Source organism: Pseudorca crassidens, chromosome 6 (genome assembly GCF_039906515.1).
Source record: "Pseudorca crassidens isolate mPseCra1 chromosome 6, mPseCra1.hap1, whole genome shotgun sequence".
In the NCBI taxonomy this organism is placed as follows: Eukaryota; Metazoa; Chordata; class Mammalia; order Artiodactyla; family Delphinidae; genus Pseudorca; species Pseudorca crassidens.
In genome coordinates this window covers 8,938,284-8,955,076 of record NC_090301.1, presented here as the reverse complement: position 1 = coordinate 8,955,076, position 16,793 = coordinate 8,938,284, and the positions used below count along the sequence as shown (strand labels likewise).

Below are 16,793 nucleotides of genomic sequence, written 5' to 3'. Positions count from 1 at the left end.
GAAGCAAGGAGGGTTAATATAGGTAGGTGAGTATAATGGTTAGCAGAGGAGAGAATTCGATGGTGTTTTCCTCCCCGCTCATAATGTAGGTAACAGTGTCATCTGCTGAAAGGGAAGAAGAGGGCTTTATGTTTGAATCCAGGGTGCCTTTCATCTTAGAAGCACCATAAGTAGCTTTCTATTTCCTCGCTTCTCTCCTCCATTTTTTAAAAACAGCTTTTTTGAGATACAGCTTGCATATCATATAGTTCACCCATCTAAAGTGTACAATTCAGTAGTTCGTAGTTTATTCACCGATAATGTGCAACCACAAACAACACAATCAATTTTTAAAATTCCATCTCCTCAAAAAGAAACCCCATACTTTAGCTATCACTCCCCTTCCCCCCAACATAGTGAGCATTTTGATCTTCATCTTTTGTTCATAGTGAGCACTTCTTCATCCTTTACTATCAGAAAGCATAGAGTATGGTCTGATCTCAGATTTTCAAAGTAGAGTATAAACTGAGACACATGAAGGGTTATTAAGAACCTCAAAACTTTGATCTAGTCAGAGAAGCAGACGGGGCTAAGGTCTATGACGTAGTAGGGTCAGTGAGTAAATTCAGCAGATAATATACTCAGAAAACCTACTAAATGTTAGATACTTCCCTGTCAAAGAGAATCATCTTAAGAATAGAGATTAATAAAATGAAATTGTAAAGGCAACACATGTAATTAGATTATAAGAGAACATTTACTGTTGATAAATGATTTTTATCTCCTGGTCCAGAAAAAGTACATTCTGGGGTACTTACAATTTATATATGGGATGACAACAAACTGCTGTCAGAAATCTAAGACATTAACAGAATAGGGTAGTGACAGCAGACTCAGCGAGGTAAAGGGTCTGCTTACATTGACACTGAATAAGGTTTCATAATGGGATTATTAGGAAGATACTTTGTAAGCATTTAGAAAAGAAAGCGGTAGTCAGTAGAAATCAGCATAGACTTAAGTAAAATGGTCGTACCAAATTAACTTTATTTCATTTCCTTATATTCAGGAAATGTGGAGGAAATAGTATATTCTTATTTTATCAGAATATTTAACAAAAAGCCTTTTGAATATCATTTGGAAATAAGTGTATATGTAAGTGGCTGAGCAGCCATGCCCAAAGATTATTTATAGATCATTACTGAAAAGAGCATGATGATTCAAAGGCATAATGTTAGGCTCCATTCAGTTACTTCCTTTTCGGCATTTTGGTTAATGATTGAGGCCATGCGAGGCATACCTACCTATCAGATTTCAGATGATACAAATATGGGTACAATAGCTGGCATTTTGGATGTCCTTCAGAATTCAGAAATACCTCCACAGTGTTGAATGATGGGCTATTAATGAGATTAAATTAAATAGTGAGAAGAGTTAAAGCCATCATTGCAGTGTTTATTCCGAAGATCTGGCTTTGAATGAATTATATGATATAATTGCAAAAATTCTTAAAGGTAGCCCTGAGCTACATTAAATTTGCAACATTTGCAGGGAAATGGTGGTCCGGTGTCTTGTGCATCATTCCATCTGGATAGAGTTGAAACATTAATCCTGTCTTTCTTAGGAGGATAGTTAAAGTAGCTGAGAGGAGGTTTTTCTGGAGAAGACTATTTAGGGAAGACAGGCAAGCTGTTTTCAATGAGGAGCCAATGAAGATACTACCTTATCTGCAGTGCAGACCCAGGACCAGCCGACACTATAGTGAGGCAATGTTCGTTTCACTATGAAATTTTCTAACAGCTGTCTGATTCTGAAGTCTGCTAATCCTGCATTACTGGACACTGGAAATATTTAAGGTGAAGCAATGTGGTCATTTGGTAAGAAGATTTAGAAGGTTGTAGAAGGGAATACCGTGGACCTAGATGATTCTTTAGGTACCATTAAAGGCTGATGTCCTCTGAATCTGTGCTAAGTAATCTCCCTGAAGTAATTTCTGGTCATAAATATTTCCGTTTATTTAGCTTTTTATAGCCTTTATTTTTCTCACATATCTTTAGTATTCTACTTTTTTGGCTTATTAGCTATAACTCTTTTGGTTTTTTTAGTGGTTCTTTTAGAACTTACAGTGTATGCCTTTTAACTTGTGGTTTGTCTTCAAGAAATATTATACTGCTTCATGTATAAAAACCTTAACACTGCCCCCCCTTGGAGCTATTGCTGCCACATATTCTTGTTCTACATATGGCATAACCCCAAAATACAGTTATTTATGCTTTAAACAGCCAGTTGTCTTTTAGAGACTTTTTTTTAATAATGGAAAAATCATTTCCATTTATCCACATTTCTGTCTCTGGTGCTCTTCATTCTTTTCTGTATACACAGATTTTCATCTTGAATCTCCTCCTGTAGGACTTCCTTAAACGTTTCCTATAGTGCAGGTCTGCTGGTGACAAAATCTTCCAGCTTTTCTGTGTCTTAAAAATTCTTATTTCACCTTCATTTTTGTATAATATTTTTACTAGGTATAGAATTCTACAATGGCAGTTTAGTTTTGTTTTTCCCCCAGAATTTTAATGATGTTCCTCCACTATCTTTTGACTTGCATCATTTCTGTCAAGAAGTCTGTTATTTTTTGATTCTTTGTCTGTAATGTTTTTCCCCCCTCTGGTTGCTTTTAGGATTTTCTCTTCACTGAATTTAAGCAATTTGATTATTCTATGGCTTGGCGTAGTTTTCTTCCTGTTTCTTGTGCTTGGAATTTTTTTTGAACTTCTTGGCTCCATGGGATTATAGTTTTCATCAAATTTGGAAAATTTTCAGCTATCATGTCTTCACATATTTTGTCTGTCCTTCCCCCTCCTTTGGGGACTGCAGTTACACATGTATCAGACTGCTTACAGTCATCCTGTAGCTCACTGCTGTGCTGTCTTTTTTCTCCCTCTCTTTGTGTTTCATTTTGAATAGCTTTCATTGCTCTGTCATCATATTTACTAACCATTTCTTCTGCACTGTCTGCTCTGCTATTGATCCCGTCCAGTGTAATTTTTATTTCAGAAATTTTAGTTTTTATTTTTAAGTGTTTGATTTTGGTGGGGTTTTTTTTACGTCTTCCATACCTTTACTTAACATGCTCGTTTTTTCCCTGAATGTACTGACTATAGTTTAGTAACTTTTAATGTCCTTGTTTGATTTCTACCATCTGTGTCACTTTTGCAGGGCTGTTACTGTTGACTGTTTTTCCTCCTCATTATTGGTTGTGTTTTCCAGTTTTGATTCTTTCCAGGCTTGCTTTTAAGCTTTTTGGAGAGCAGAGTTTAGTCCAGGGCTAATTTTTTATAACAGCAGAGACAAAACCCTTTGAGAGCTCTGCTTTATGCCTGTGAATATGAGGTTTTCCATCAGGTTGATGGGAGCCATGGCTCTGTTCCCTGGCCTTGGGTACTTACTCGCATGCATGTGCTTACCAGTACTCAGAGTAGCAAGTGAGTCTTTGCAGGTCTCTAACACTCTCTTCAGCGTAGCTGTCTCCTCTCTGGTACTTGGCCCTGCAGAAGTTCCAAGTCTCCTTGGCCTCCATAGATTACCAGCTCTGTCTCCTCACGTGGAGTTTGCCTGTTCTGCCTGGCTTCCCTCTCCCTGTGACGTGGCCTGGAAATTTTCTCCGGGCAGGCAGTAAGCTGGGGCAATTGTGACGTTCATTTCGTCTGTTTCCCTTCTCTCAGGAATCACTCTCCTGTGCTGCCTGAAGTTCAATGTTTAAAATTCATTGTTTCAAATATTTTCCTCCAATTTTTGGTCTTTTTCATGGGGGAAGGTAAATCTGACCCTTGTTTTTCATCCTGCCAGAAGTGGAAGTTTTTAGTGACTTTTTATTTATTGCCAGTATTTTAGCTTTGCACTCAAAGCCTCTTTCAGCTTCATTTCTTCTGTCACTCGCTTATTCCCTCCACACCTTTTCTCTGACAGGCCCTGTGCTGCTTCCTCTCCCTCATCCCCAGTTCATGCCATTCGTTCCCCTCAGTCTCCTTCTCCCCAGCCAGTTCTTGCTTGGCAGTGTCTCTCCATTCTCATGGTCAGCTCAGGTGCCTCTTCCATGTTGTTTCCCTCCCATTTGAGCAGAACTGAACTTTTTCTCCCTGTTCTGTTTCTACTACAACAACATTGTTTTCAGCGTTCAAGTATACAGGTTGTGAATCTGCTGGCCTTCCCTGTCGAGCACATACGTCAGTCCCCACCTGTGCACACACATGCAGTTTTTGACTCCTGAGGGCCAGGATGGGGCTTGCCCACCTTTGTGTCTTGTACAGGGGTCTGGGGGTATGTAATATATAGAGAAGGTATTTAGCAAGTGTAGGTATGTTATATATGTTTGTGAAAATGAATTTTCTCCTCTCCCCCAAAATCAGGCTACAGAAGAAGTTTCCAAAAATCTGGTTGCCATGAAAGAAATTCTGTATGGCACAAATGAAAAGGAGCCACAGACAGAAGCGGTGGCACAGCTCGCTCAAGAACTGTATAATAGTGGGCTCCTTAGCACCCTAGTAGCTGATTTACAGCTCATTGACTTTGAGGTAAGAAATCAGTTTTTTATTTTTCAAAAACACTAACTATTCGTAGTCATTTTCCGTATGTTCTCTCTGAAACATTTTAAGGTTCCTGTTGGGCTCTTGGCTCAGGGGTACTGACCTGTAAGCATACCCGGGCTGCCTGTCTAATTAGCGGGGCCAACTCAGGAACTCAAGGGTATCTCGGACTTAGGCCAGGTTTTTTCCCCCTCTTTCACTACATCATATATGAAGTTTTTTAGGTATTTGTTATGCCCTTTCATTTAGGCTGTATTTAATAAACAGCTGCTGGTTTACATAATTCACTGGTTCTTGGCTCTCAAGGAAAAAACAATCTAAAGAAGACCATAGAGTGTTAGAATTTTTGAGGTAGATGAGATCTTAGAGAACATCTAGGTTTTTTTGTTTGTTTGTTTTTAACCTGCTGAGAACTCACTACAGTCGAGATTATATGTGTTTTGTTTGCTTGGCACTGCTTTTAAACATTTAAATGAGGATAACATTAAAACAGTAGGAGATTTTATACACAATTTTGAATTTCTGGCTTCCCTTGGAAAATTTGGCAACATTGGGCCTTGTAGTCTTGTGTGGCCCCTCAGCCCGTGACGTTGGCATCCACACTTGGGTGTGCCACAGACGGCACAGCGTGCTTTTTCTACCTCGGCCTGCTGCGCTCATTTGCATTTCCTGCTCGTCCCTGGTAGGCGTTTGAGATTGGTGCCCAGGCTTATACAGCCAGATCATCCCATGTTGGATATTTAGTGCATTTATTAGTGAGAAGAATGGTCCCTGATACCAGTCTGAATAAACTAGTCTGAGAAGTGTGTAATGAAGGGCTCTGGCATAGTCGTGAGCAGTCTCCTCTTTGACTCTTCGTTATGGCTGTGCTTTATTTAAGCCCCAGTGTTTATCGTCCTGAGGGATTGTATGTCTATTCAGGTACTTGGAAAACCAGGGGAGAAAATGACAGACACCTGTAGCTAGATTCAGTTTTAGAGAAGGGTGGGGAAGATGTGGTTCATAGGTTACTTGAATGTATTATCAATAGATAATAAAAGAGAATAAAAATTTACTTCTGTCTTTTAGAACAGACAGAACTATGATATTTCCATTTATATAGCTGGTTTCATATATCTTTAATAGAGTGTCAAATTCCAACAACAAGGATTTTTATCTCCACTACAAAGGTGGGAGTGCACTGGACCATCCAGTTCCTTCTCCTTCGTCTTGCCACCCCACTCCCCAACCTGGACCTTGAACTTAATATTCATTTGGGACTTTAGAGACATAAATTTAATTTAAAAGAAATGTGTGCCCTTGAGACTGGTTCTTCGAGATTGCCATTACTACTCCTGACCTAGCATAGGCCCCAGGGTGATCTCTAGTGCTGGAAAGCTAGCGTTTCACTCACTCTCCTGCAGACTTGTCAGCCTTATAAAGTGGCAGTTCTGAAACATCTCTTGGGGTCTACTTCTGCATTTGTTACTTTCTTGTGCAGCTTTCTGATTATAAGCTTCGCTGTATTGTGTTAACATCTACCTATTTTGTTTCGTGAAGTACAGTGGTGTAACACTGATCTCTGAACTGTTGCATCATGTGATACTTAGTACCTTAATTATCTATATATAAAGTTTTTCCCAATTACACCTAGTTTAGTAGGAGGATATGTCTACTTGCCATTAAAGCTCAACTTCTTACAGAATTCTTTCATTTTTATTACACTAACAATACAGTTTCTCCTCCTTCCACCACTATAAAAGGAAGCTATATGTATTGTTTACAATACAAGCATCCTATTTGAAGCTGCTTGGGTGGGAATCGGATCCCTGAACAATGTAAGCATATAGCAAGGTTTTGTTTTTCATATCTGAGTCAGCATGATTCTGAGAGTTAGAAATCATTGAAATTATATATAGTAAGATTTCACTTTGTCAACACATTATTCATGTCAAAAATACTTTACTATTAAAACTTAGGGACTTCCCTGGTGGTCCAGTGGTTATGACTTCACCTTCTAGTGCAGGGGGTGTGGGTTCGATCCCTGGTCGGGGAGCTAAGATCCCACATGCCTCGAGGCCAAAGAAACAAAACATAAAACAGAACCAATATTGTGACATTCAATAAAGACTTTAAAAAAATGGTCCACATCAAAAAAATCTTTAAAAAAAAATTCACTATTAAAACTTAGAATTTGAAATTACGAAGGAAGAAATAAAATAAGAAAATTTAATGTCTACGAACATTTTAAAGTCAGATATTCAGTCATAATTATAAATATACAGTACCTAGATTTGAGTTTATTTAGGGCATTTTGGCATTTAGTCAGGCATTTTGATATTTTTATCTTCCTTAATAGGGCAAGAAAGACGTGGCTCAGATTTTCAACAATATTCTCAGAAGACAAATTGGTACAAGAACTCCTACTGTTGAATACATCTGCACCCAACAGAATATTTTGTTCATGCTATTGAAAGGGTATGTATAAAGTATAATGTAATAAGATTTATATTTTTGACTTGAAAAATAAAAAGGAAAGATGGTCTTGGGCAAAAACAGGATGGTGAATGTCAGAAAGCATTTCCTCTGTAGTTTCATCAGCTCATTTTCCCGTAGTTCTGGAACACATTTCCCTCCTTAAAATTTAACCTGTGAGCTAAACTGAATTTGAAAATGCCCATGGGATTTTAAAGTTAGGTGAATTGTGAGCCTTTAAATTCTCAAACCATACATGACTGAAGAAAAAAATAAGTCCTCTGTGTTCTTGTTTCTGTTCTCTAAGATGTAAAAACCTTAATTGTTGAAATATCAGCTAAATCATGTATTTAAAGACATCTTCTTTGGACGTACATGCACACAGTACTGCAGTAAAGGCTTCCCAGTAAATGGAGCTTGGATGCTATATAGCTTAACCTTGTTCAGTCAACAGTCAACAAAGTACATGTTTATGACGTACTTCCCTTTGCTTTTCACCTGTGTGTGTCCACTCACCCACTTAATCTGGTAATTCACAGTGCATCTTCCTGGAATTACTGTTGGACTAAGCAGGCATTTATCTTTGGGTAGCCTGTCAGTTTCAAAAAAAAAAAAAATCAAACAAAAACCAAAAAAGCCTTAAAACTAAAAGTTAAGAAAAAAGTCCTCTTCTCTGTCATCGCTGATTGGCAAAGTAACCTCCTGTTGTTTCACACCAGAGTTGTTTGCCAGCTCTGGGTACGTGTGCACTGGTGGTGTTCTGTTAAATTGGCGGGCAGCTGTTTTATTGGCATGACTGGTGGCGTGAATCAGCTTGCTCTCCTACCCCAGCTTTATAGCTTGCCTCACTCTGATTCATATCTCTGTGGTTTAACACTTGCCCCAAGTTCAAACTCGTTTAGACAAAGCATGAGTCAGTGCATGTGTTGGATGCCAGCATTCTATTTCCTTCTTTCTAGTTCTAACTATCTATGTTGCTTCTTCAGATGTTGCCATACGGAATTTTTGGCATCTGATTTTTTGTTGTATCAATCCAGAGCTGCGTGTATGAACATGTAGTGAGTAGTCTGAAATTTTAGTGTTCTTAGAGCAGCTGCCAGATGCCTTTGTGTATTTTTAAAGCCAGTCTTCCTTTTTCCATAGAAAGCAGCGGTTGTTAAAATCTATGAATTAGTTAACTCTGCCTGTGTTTTCACTTTAGAGTGGCCAGGGGTATGATATGAACATTGTTTAATGTCATGTAAAGTAAGACTTTTGAGGTAATATTTAAAGAAAGGTTTCAAGCTCTCAACTGAGCTGACCAGAGCAGAAATCTCAGTTTACGGAGGCGAGGAGAAGCCATTGGTGTTGGGATCCCACAGAAGCCGTCCCCCCACCCCTTACAACCCCTTTCCTACCTGTCACCAGGCTTCAACAATTACTAACATTTATTAACATTCTTGTTTCATCTATTCCTTGCCTCTTGTTTTTCCTCCTCAAACATAACATCACTTCAGTATGCATCCCTAGTACATAATAAAGGATTCTTTAACATAACCATAATATCATTTAAAAACCTGATATTATCTAATGCCCAGTCACTGTTCAGATTTCCTTGATTTTCACCAAAAATGTCATTTTTCATTTTGTTTAAATCAGTTTTCAAGCAAGGTCCACAAACTGAATTTGGTTGATATGACTCTTAACTCTGTTAATCTATAATAGTTCCTGCCCCCTTCTTTTAACACCATTTATTTGTTGAAGCAACTGGGTCATTTGTTTTGCAGGGAAACCACATATTTGGGATTTGCATCCTGTGGTTTCACCTGTAACCATGTTCCTCTATCCTCTGTTCTTTCAAGTTAGTTTGATTAGATTCAGCTTCAGTTTGGGGGGGCAGGAATTCTTCATGGATGGGATTGTGATGGGATTGCTTCCTGTTGGGCAACGCAGGTTGTCCTACTTCTGGTGATATTTAGATTGATCAGTGGATGTAGGTGTTGTCAGTCTGTCCATTATAAAGTTCTCCATCAACCCTTCACCTAATGGTTTTAGTATCCACTGAGGATCATTGTCTAGGTTCAAAATGGTGATTTCCTAATTCTGTTATTCCTTCTCTGTATATTAAATGTGTTTTGTTCCTCAGCAGTGATTTCTATAGGAAAGACAGAATAGATGCTTGATTTTTTTCCACTGTATCATTTTTTAGTATAATCGATTGGTGCCCTAGCCACTTCCTTAGATGAGCAATGAGTATGTTATTGTCTTAAGCACCATTATGACCTCAAGTTTTAGGGGGTTTTAAAATATATTTGATGTGTCTCAGTCCGTTGCAGTCATTATGACCAAATTTTTATGTCCAAATTGCCCCGTCTTGGGCTATTGGGAGCTCCTTCAAATTGGCTCCTATGTCCTTTTGGCAAGACCCCATTCGTCTTTGATGGCTTCCTTGCAGTCTGGCACAAGATGTCCCTTGCTCATTTTGTACAGATCCTGCCTCAGACCCGGAAACAGCCATTTCTTCCAGGGGCCCTGTTGAAACTACCTGTTTAAGATGTTTCTGCTTTTTTGGGAATTCCCTGACAATCCAGTAGTTAGGACTCGGCGCTTTCACTGCTGAGGGCCCAGGTTCAATCCCTGGTTGGGGAACTAAGGTACTGCAAGCCATGCAGCGTGGCCAAAAAAATAAAAAGATTTTTCTGCTTTTGTTGATTAATTAGTTTGGACTACTTTAACGCAATGTGATTAGCCACTCAGGCTATAAGTATTGACACTTTGATGTTAGACATTTGGGGGAGTTATGCTAACAATATTAGTGTGCATTTGAAAATAATCCTGTTGCTAGTGTTAGTCTAAATCTGGAGCAATCATTTTTCCACTGGCGATTTAAATGTTAATGTGCTAACAGGTTGTACAGCGTAACTGTTTATCTTGTACTCACGGGTTTACATTTAATCGTTTAAGACAAGCTTGACAAACTGCCATCAAAACCTGCCCAACTTGTTGCACCAAAGTGTCTTACCCTTGTCTTTCTAGTCTCCTGCCTGTTACAGATCAGCAGAAATGAATTGTGTGATCAGCCATGTTGGGAGCAGACATTTTAATAACACCTAAGAGCCAGTAAGCCTTCTAGCTGCCATGCCACAAGTGATACAAAGGAACGTGGTTTTGCTTTTGTTGGGGATCTATGATGAACATATGTACAACAGAAGGATAATTCTACTAGATAACACTACTAGTGGATTTCAGGGGATAAAATGTGGGTTTAGTCAATAAGGCAAGAGTTGGTAACAGAAGATGGACTTAGGATTGAGGTTCCAGATAGTTTCACATTTGCATAGGCAGAAAAGAGTGAGTACAAGGGCAGGAATGAACACAGTGATTGACAACAGGAAGGAGATAGTCAGAGTGTTTTATGGCATAGTGGGAGAGGATTTGTACCAGAAGAGTAGCTATGATGTGGGGAAGCCTGGGCATCAAAGTTTGTCTATTTGATTAGCAAGAAGAAATCATTATAAGCTCCTAAGCTGGAAAGGCTATTGATAACACTAGTCGTCGGATAGATTTGTTAAGACAGAGCTTGAACAAAGGTGCTGGTTAGGGGTCACTTGAGTGACTAGGTGTGACTTCATGCAGCACTGGGAATGGATAAAAGAAAATGAAACTGAGATATTGCAAAGAAGTATTTAAAAGGGTGGTGACATTGAGGATGGGAAGGTTGGGAGTAGGTAAAGAGGGGAAGATTTAGAACTGTGCTGTTCAATACTGTACCTACTAACAACATGTAATTATTTAATTTTAAATTAATTTAAATTAAATGACATTTAAAATTCAGTCCCTCAGTCATACTAGCCAGATTTCAAGTGCTCAGTAGACTGCATAGTTATAGAACATTTCCATTACCAAAGAAAGTTCTGTTAAACCTGTTTTAGACCCAGGTATCTGAAGCAAAATAGTGATGCCATATTAGACTTGTAGAGTTTATGGTAGGCCTTTAACTGAAGTTGTCCAGAAGCAACAGAAAATGCCTCACTACAGCCCAGGGTAGATCTGAGCTGGGGCAATTTAGGAGCCATGGAGGGAACCATGAGGTCGTAGGAGCATTCACTAGCAGGCCAGAGGCAACAGAGGAAGGACCTCAGCCAGGCGAGAAATAGAAACAGAGGAGGTAGAAAGGAGAGCTGGGAGAACTTTTCTTTTTTTAAAGAGAGAGATGCAACGATCTGCATTGTCAGGAAATTAAATAGCAGAATTTATGAGAAAAGACCATTTGTTTTAGCGAAGCAGAGGCATTTACTCGTAAAACGTTAGGAAATGGATTCGATGGCAGGAAAGTAGAGGACACTGAGTGGGGAAGGATATTAAGCCTGTGTGTGCAGCTTGGAAGGAGGTGGAGGAACAGAGTGATGTGTTTGAGCAGAATAGCAGAGTCCAGTCCAAGGGGTTTGATGTACATCAGAACGGAAGAGTCTGCTGGGCTGAGAGGAAAACAAGGTTCTCTTTCTGATCACGGGGAAGGAAGAGGCAAGAGACATTGAGGTGGGTGTAGAGGAAGGCTGTGCGGAAAGCTGATGAGGGATGCCGTGGAGTCCCCTGTGTCCACTGCGAGAGCCCTCGGGCCATCCCTGACTAGGGACTTGGTGACATCCTTTGTAGCATTTATGTGTTGCTGCCAACGGTCTTGAAAGTACTATTTTGAGTACTGAATTGAAACAAGTATAAATGCTGTATATTTGATAGACTCGTTTAGATACTATGAATTTTAGGAAACTATTTTGCTTATTTCATATTGTTTTTTGGTTTTTCTGAAGTGGTGAGAGCACCACATGTAAAACTAAACCGTATTTGGAGGTGTGACCCTGTAGACCTCTCTTCAGATCTTTTAGCTTAAGTAATAAGCTTTTATTTTCATGATCGCTCTCACGGCTGTTATTTTTCTTCGGGTTGAAGCAGTCACGACCAACTAATGTGTGTGTGCCCTCTAGACTAAATCCCTCTGAGCACATATTCTACTCTGAGAGAGATGCATTTCGTAACCTGCTCTGTCACTTAATTAGGACATGTCTGAAACTTCCTGTTCTAAAAATTGGAACTGTTAGAGTTTTTAAAAGAACAGTGATGGGGAAAAAAAGCAGTCATCTTTGTCTTTTCTTTTTGCAGATATGAGTCTCCAGAAATAGCTCTGAATTGTGGAATAATGTTGAGAGAATGCATCAGACATGAGCCACTTGCAAAAATCATTTTGTGGTCAGAACAGTTTTATGATTTCTTCAGATATGTCGAAATGTCAACATTTGATATAGCTTCAGATGCATTTGCCACATTCAAGGTAACATAAAAACTGTAGAATTCTAAATATACATACAAATGAGATTAACAGGTGTGCTGTTTTTCCTAAACCTTCTCTACCCTCCAAGTCTATACATGGCTGCCCTCTAGCGGGAAGAGAGAAGATATATTTAAATATGTATTGTGACAGGTATACGCAGTAGAGTCACAGCTTAAAAAGGGTAGAAAAGTTAGATTCTAAAGTCTGTCTAAAAGGCAAAAGTCCTGTACGGTCAAAAGTACACTTTTCTGTTAAATTACCCATCAAGTACAGTATATAGATATGCACTACATGTGAAAATCAGATTTTTCTCCTGTGTTGGAACATACTGCATCAGTTTCTTTGATTAAGCATCAGACAAAGTAGTTGGCTTCTGTTCAGGGCCATTGTTAATTTGCAGTATACTAGAACCGCACTCAGGACAGAGATTTCCCTATTGTGGACAGGCCCAAGGGCACAGTGGACTTCTCTCTCCCATCTCCTGCTCAGGCCAGAGCTTGTTTATTAAACACAAGGGGTGGGGGTGCAGAATCACCAGCACTACTACTCCCCCCTCCCCTGCCTACCTTGTCTCCCTGTTGTGTGTTTGTGTAAATTAAATACACAGATGATACGATACCACTGTACAACATGCACATTTTTGTTTTGAGTTGCAAAGTTCTGTGCTGTTTAAGGTATGTAGATAAAGCGGTAATGTTTTTTAGTGTTTTTCACAATGAGAGCAAGCCTTTATACGTTATATTCCCTTATGTAAAATGTCTGACCTCATAAGTGAATATTTAGAACTGTAATTTTAATATAATCAGAATTTAATATACTAACCTGCAGACTACTGTGCTCAGAAACGATGAACACTGTTACAGTGAGAAGTGGCCACTGTTTTTGTGAAGGTTCACTTTTATGTATAAAGAGCCATTGAGATAATGAGCACATCTTGGTCTCTGAATAAAATTTGTCCCTCAGAGCGAATGAACACCCTCAAAATGGGATGAAAGCCTGGGAACTTGGCCGCCTAGGGATTATTAGAGAGGATGTCAGAAGACCTCAGATATTTATATGTTAATGTACAAAGCAAAATGAAATGAATATGAGATTATAACGTAGAGTGGAAAATATGACATCTTAGGTATCACTGCACTTGGTGGGATGGGACTCATGACCTGGGATATATTGATGGAAGGGGACGCCCCATTCAAAAGAAGCAGACCTGTAATGAAGGGAGATGTAGCAGCACCATGTGTCAAGAAGGGATACTCCTGGGTGGGAAGAAAGCCAGAAGCCTGAGCGTGGGACACTCTGGGAGGAGGAGGGTGAGGGCAGAGGAGAGGAGCAGCAGTGGGGTCGGAGAATGCAGCCAGACCGCCTGACCAAGAAGAGCACAGGTCACACGCTCCTGGCGCAGTTGGCTCAGAGGTGAGAGAGATGTGCTGACTAACTCTGTGCCACAGATTTGAGTCCCTGATTGGCCTTGCTGATAATTCCATCTCAGATAGGATTGCTTTTTTGAATGAAATTCTCACCAAGAAGAAAACGGTGGTGATGGAATCACTGTGGGTAAAGCAGCCCTGTCAGGTCGTGGTAGCCAGAGAGGGAAGGATTGGGCAGAGTCAGGCAGTCCCTACCTGAAGAAGAGAAACTTTAAAACCATGTAGGATTCTAAGGATGAGCTCTAGAAGAGAGAGCAGTGAGGAGCGAGCTTGGCTTCTGTATCTCAGCTGCTCCCGATGACGCAGAAGGGGCAGAGCTGATTAAAGAGCCTCCTGAATGGAGAGCTCTCCAAGAAGCAAAGTTAAGTAGAGCCCAAAACTAAGACAATATAAGAGAGGCACAGACCTACCAAACACGCCGAAGGTACCACCCACCCCTCCTTAAAATGTCTGGTCGGCTCTGGTCTCACTTTCACACCAGAGGTGCTGACAAGCAGGGAGGGAGGACCGCTCCTCTTCTGGTTTGCTAATGTCTTCTTTGCAAAGAACATTTTTATATCAGAAAAGAGTAGATGGTTCGTGCTCTCCTTCGAGAATATGACCAGAGCTACCTTCCCAGAAAGTGCATTCTACACACAAAAACTTTGAAACAAATGCAGCTTATCCATAACCCTGGATTTAAAGTCCAAGGAACAGGTGCTGAGTCTTAAAAGGGAATTAAAACTACCTGCGTGAAATATGTCTAAGATTCATAGCTTGAACGAATGGGGTTCTGAGATAGTAAATCAGTGGCCAAATATTTGTTCGTGATTTTTTTTTTTTTTTTGAGGAATTAAGGAGATGGGGAGGGACATCAGAAGGCCAACAAATATATTTCCAATTTTCCAGAGTAAAAGAAGGTAGATTCCCCAGAGAGGCTGGTGGAGCTCGATATTATACCTGTGTAAGGTACTAGAAAGTATTGCTAAAGAGATGATTTCTGAGCATTTTGGAAAGGAAACCGTGTACCCACAGCCAGCATGGATTCACTAAGAGTAAGTTCAGTCATACTAATCTCATAGACGCCAGTAGATCAGGGGGCTAAGGGTGTGGCTGCCTGGATTCAGTTCCCAGCTCTGCTGCTGATTTAACCTCAGTCTTTTCATCTGTCAAAATGTAGGTAATACTAGTATGTCAGGGTTATTGTGTCTTCACATAGTATGGGTGCAGTGAACAGTAGCTATTAGAATTATTCCTTTATGACAATGTGGATATATTAGATGTTGAATAATTGTACAGGTCTGTTTTCATGGAAACAATGAAAAGGTAGGAGCTAGATGGAGTTTCAGGGTAGCAGTTCATAATTAATTGAACGCCATATCCATAAGGAGCCAGAAAATGGATTGCCACCCTCCTGGAGCAGAATTTTTAGTGGATTTGTCTTTACTCAGCACAGCTGAACATTTTTATTAGAGACTTAGATAAAGGGTGATAACAAATGTATACCATGAGGGGATAGAAGGCAGATAACAGAGATCCTGAAATAAGGCCTCATAAAGATCCAGAGAGGCCAGAAGATAACAGGTTGAAATTAAATACGGATGAACTGAGGTCGTCCTCCTGAGGACTCAGCTCTGTCAATATGAGATGTGGGAGTAAGGCATAATAATAATAGGTAATGCTAGGTGTAATTGTTACAGAGTGTAATAATGACTAAAAGGCAGGTAACGTCATATCATACTCAACCCTATGAAGGAGATACTGTTATTATCTCCTTTACAGATAAGGAAACTGAAGCCTAGAAATGTTGGGGGAAGTCAGACCATAAATGGGGAAGCCAGAATTTGAACCCAGGCAGTCTGACTAGCGAGCCCACCCTGAGTAAACAAAATTCTGAGTACGTCCGGTAAAATTAAACAGTATGATGCTGTTGCCCTGCCCCTAAGCTACCTGTGACCACATAATGTGTGACCTAAGGAGCTGTCGATGGTCTCAACCCCACTATAAGCTTATAAGGTAACAACACATAAATGTGTTCCATTCCAGGCGCTACACTTTAAGAGGCACATAGACAAATAGATGACTTTCAGAAGACAGTAGATGGTGAGGGGGACTGAGAACCTGTCATTCGAGGAGTGGTTAAAGGAACTGGACGTATTTAGCCTGAAGAAGAGGAGACTCGGTAGGGACTTGCGTGAGAGCACCACTTGTATTTAAAGTGGGTCCTAGAGAAAATGTACTAAACCTAGTTCTGTTGACTCTGACAGTTTTCTGGAAATAACCTGGGGATAGGTTTTGACTCTCTAGCACAGGAGGAACTTTCTGACTTTCAGAGCTCCAAAGGTGAACCACACAGTTGGAAGAACTGAGTCTCTTGTCCTTGGACATAGACAGTCATCAAGTACGAAACTGGGCCACATGACTTGCCAAGCCTCTGTGAAAATAGCCCCCGGGTGAGCAGCATTTCTTCAGGGATTCCAGGGCTGTCTTTGTGACATGATGTTCGGGACCCAAACTCACATAACTTTTAGGAATCTTTTTAATTCAGCCCACCCTAAAAGTCGGCTGCTCAACCTGCTGGACTTGGGAGATGACCCCTGACCTTTCTCCAGGTAATACCAGGGTCTCGGCTATACTGGAATTTAACAGGTTCTTTCTGTCCCCCTGCTGTCTGGCCCAGCAGCTCTGCTGATCTGGGACCGCGTGCACCCTGTCCACTCTGCAGGTCGCTTACCAGATGCTGGCTGCATGACCACTTGCCTTCGTTTTCTGATCTGTCGGTTTCTGCCCCCCCCCCAACCCCCACCCCAGCCTGGTTTGAGCTCTCCAGAGCTCTCGGCTCTAGTTCCAAGGGTAAGGTCTTCTCCCACCTCTCAGGAGACAGAGGCTCTGCGCAAGTCCCCACTTCCTCTTTTCCCAGCTTAGTATCAGCCTTTTTACCGGCTCCCGGCAGTGGTTTCTTCCCTGCCAATGTTTTACTCTCCTTAAAGGAGGGCTGCTTTAGCAGCCTCAGCACCCCTTTCCAGTGTCCCTACCCCAAGGCCATGGAGAAGTGATTCCTAGATT

The 16,793-nt window shown here is 40.5% G+C and overlaps 1 protein-coding gene across 2 annotated transcripts in view; it reads left to right on the top strand.

The window, feature by feature from the left end:
• The window catches only part of CAB39 (calcium binding protein 39), a 50,979-nt gene that overhangs the window by 22,005 nt on the left and 12,181 nt on the right, over window positions 1-16,793 (top strand). For both annotated transcript variants that reach the window (XM_067740262.1, XM_067740261.1), the window contains exons 2-4: window positions 4,383-4,547; window positions 6,898-7,016; window positions 12,153-12,321. In XM_067740262.1, coding sequence (XP_067596363.1) covers window positions 4,383-4,547; window positions 6,898-7,016; window positions 12,153-12,321 — 453 coding nt within the window. The remainder of the gene's footprint in view (window positions 1-4,382; window positions 4,548-6,897; window positions 7,017-12,152; window positions 12,322-16,793) is intronic.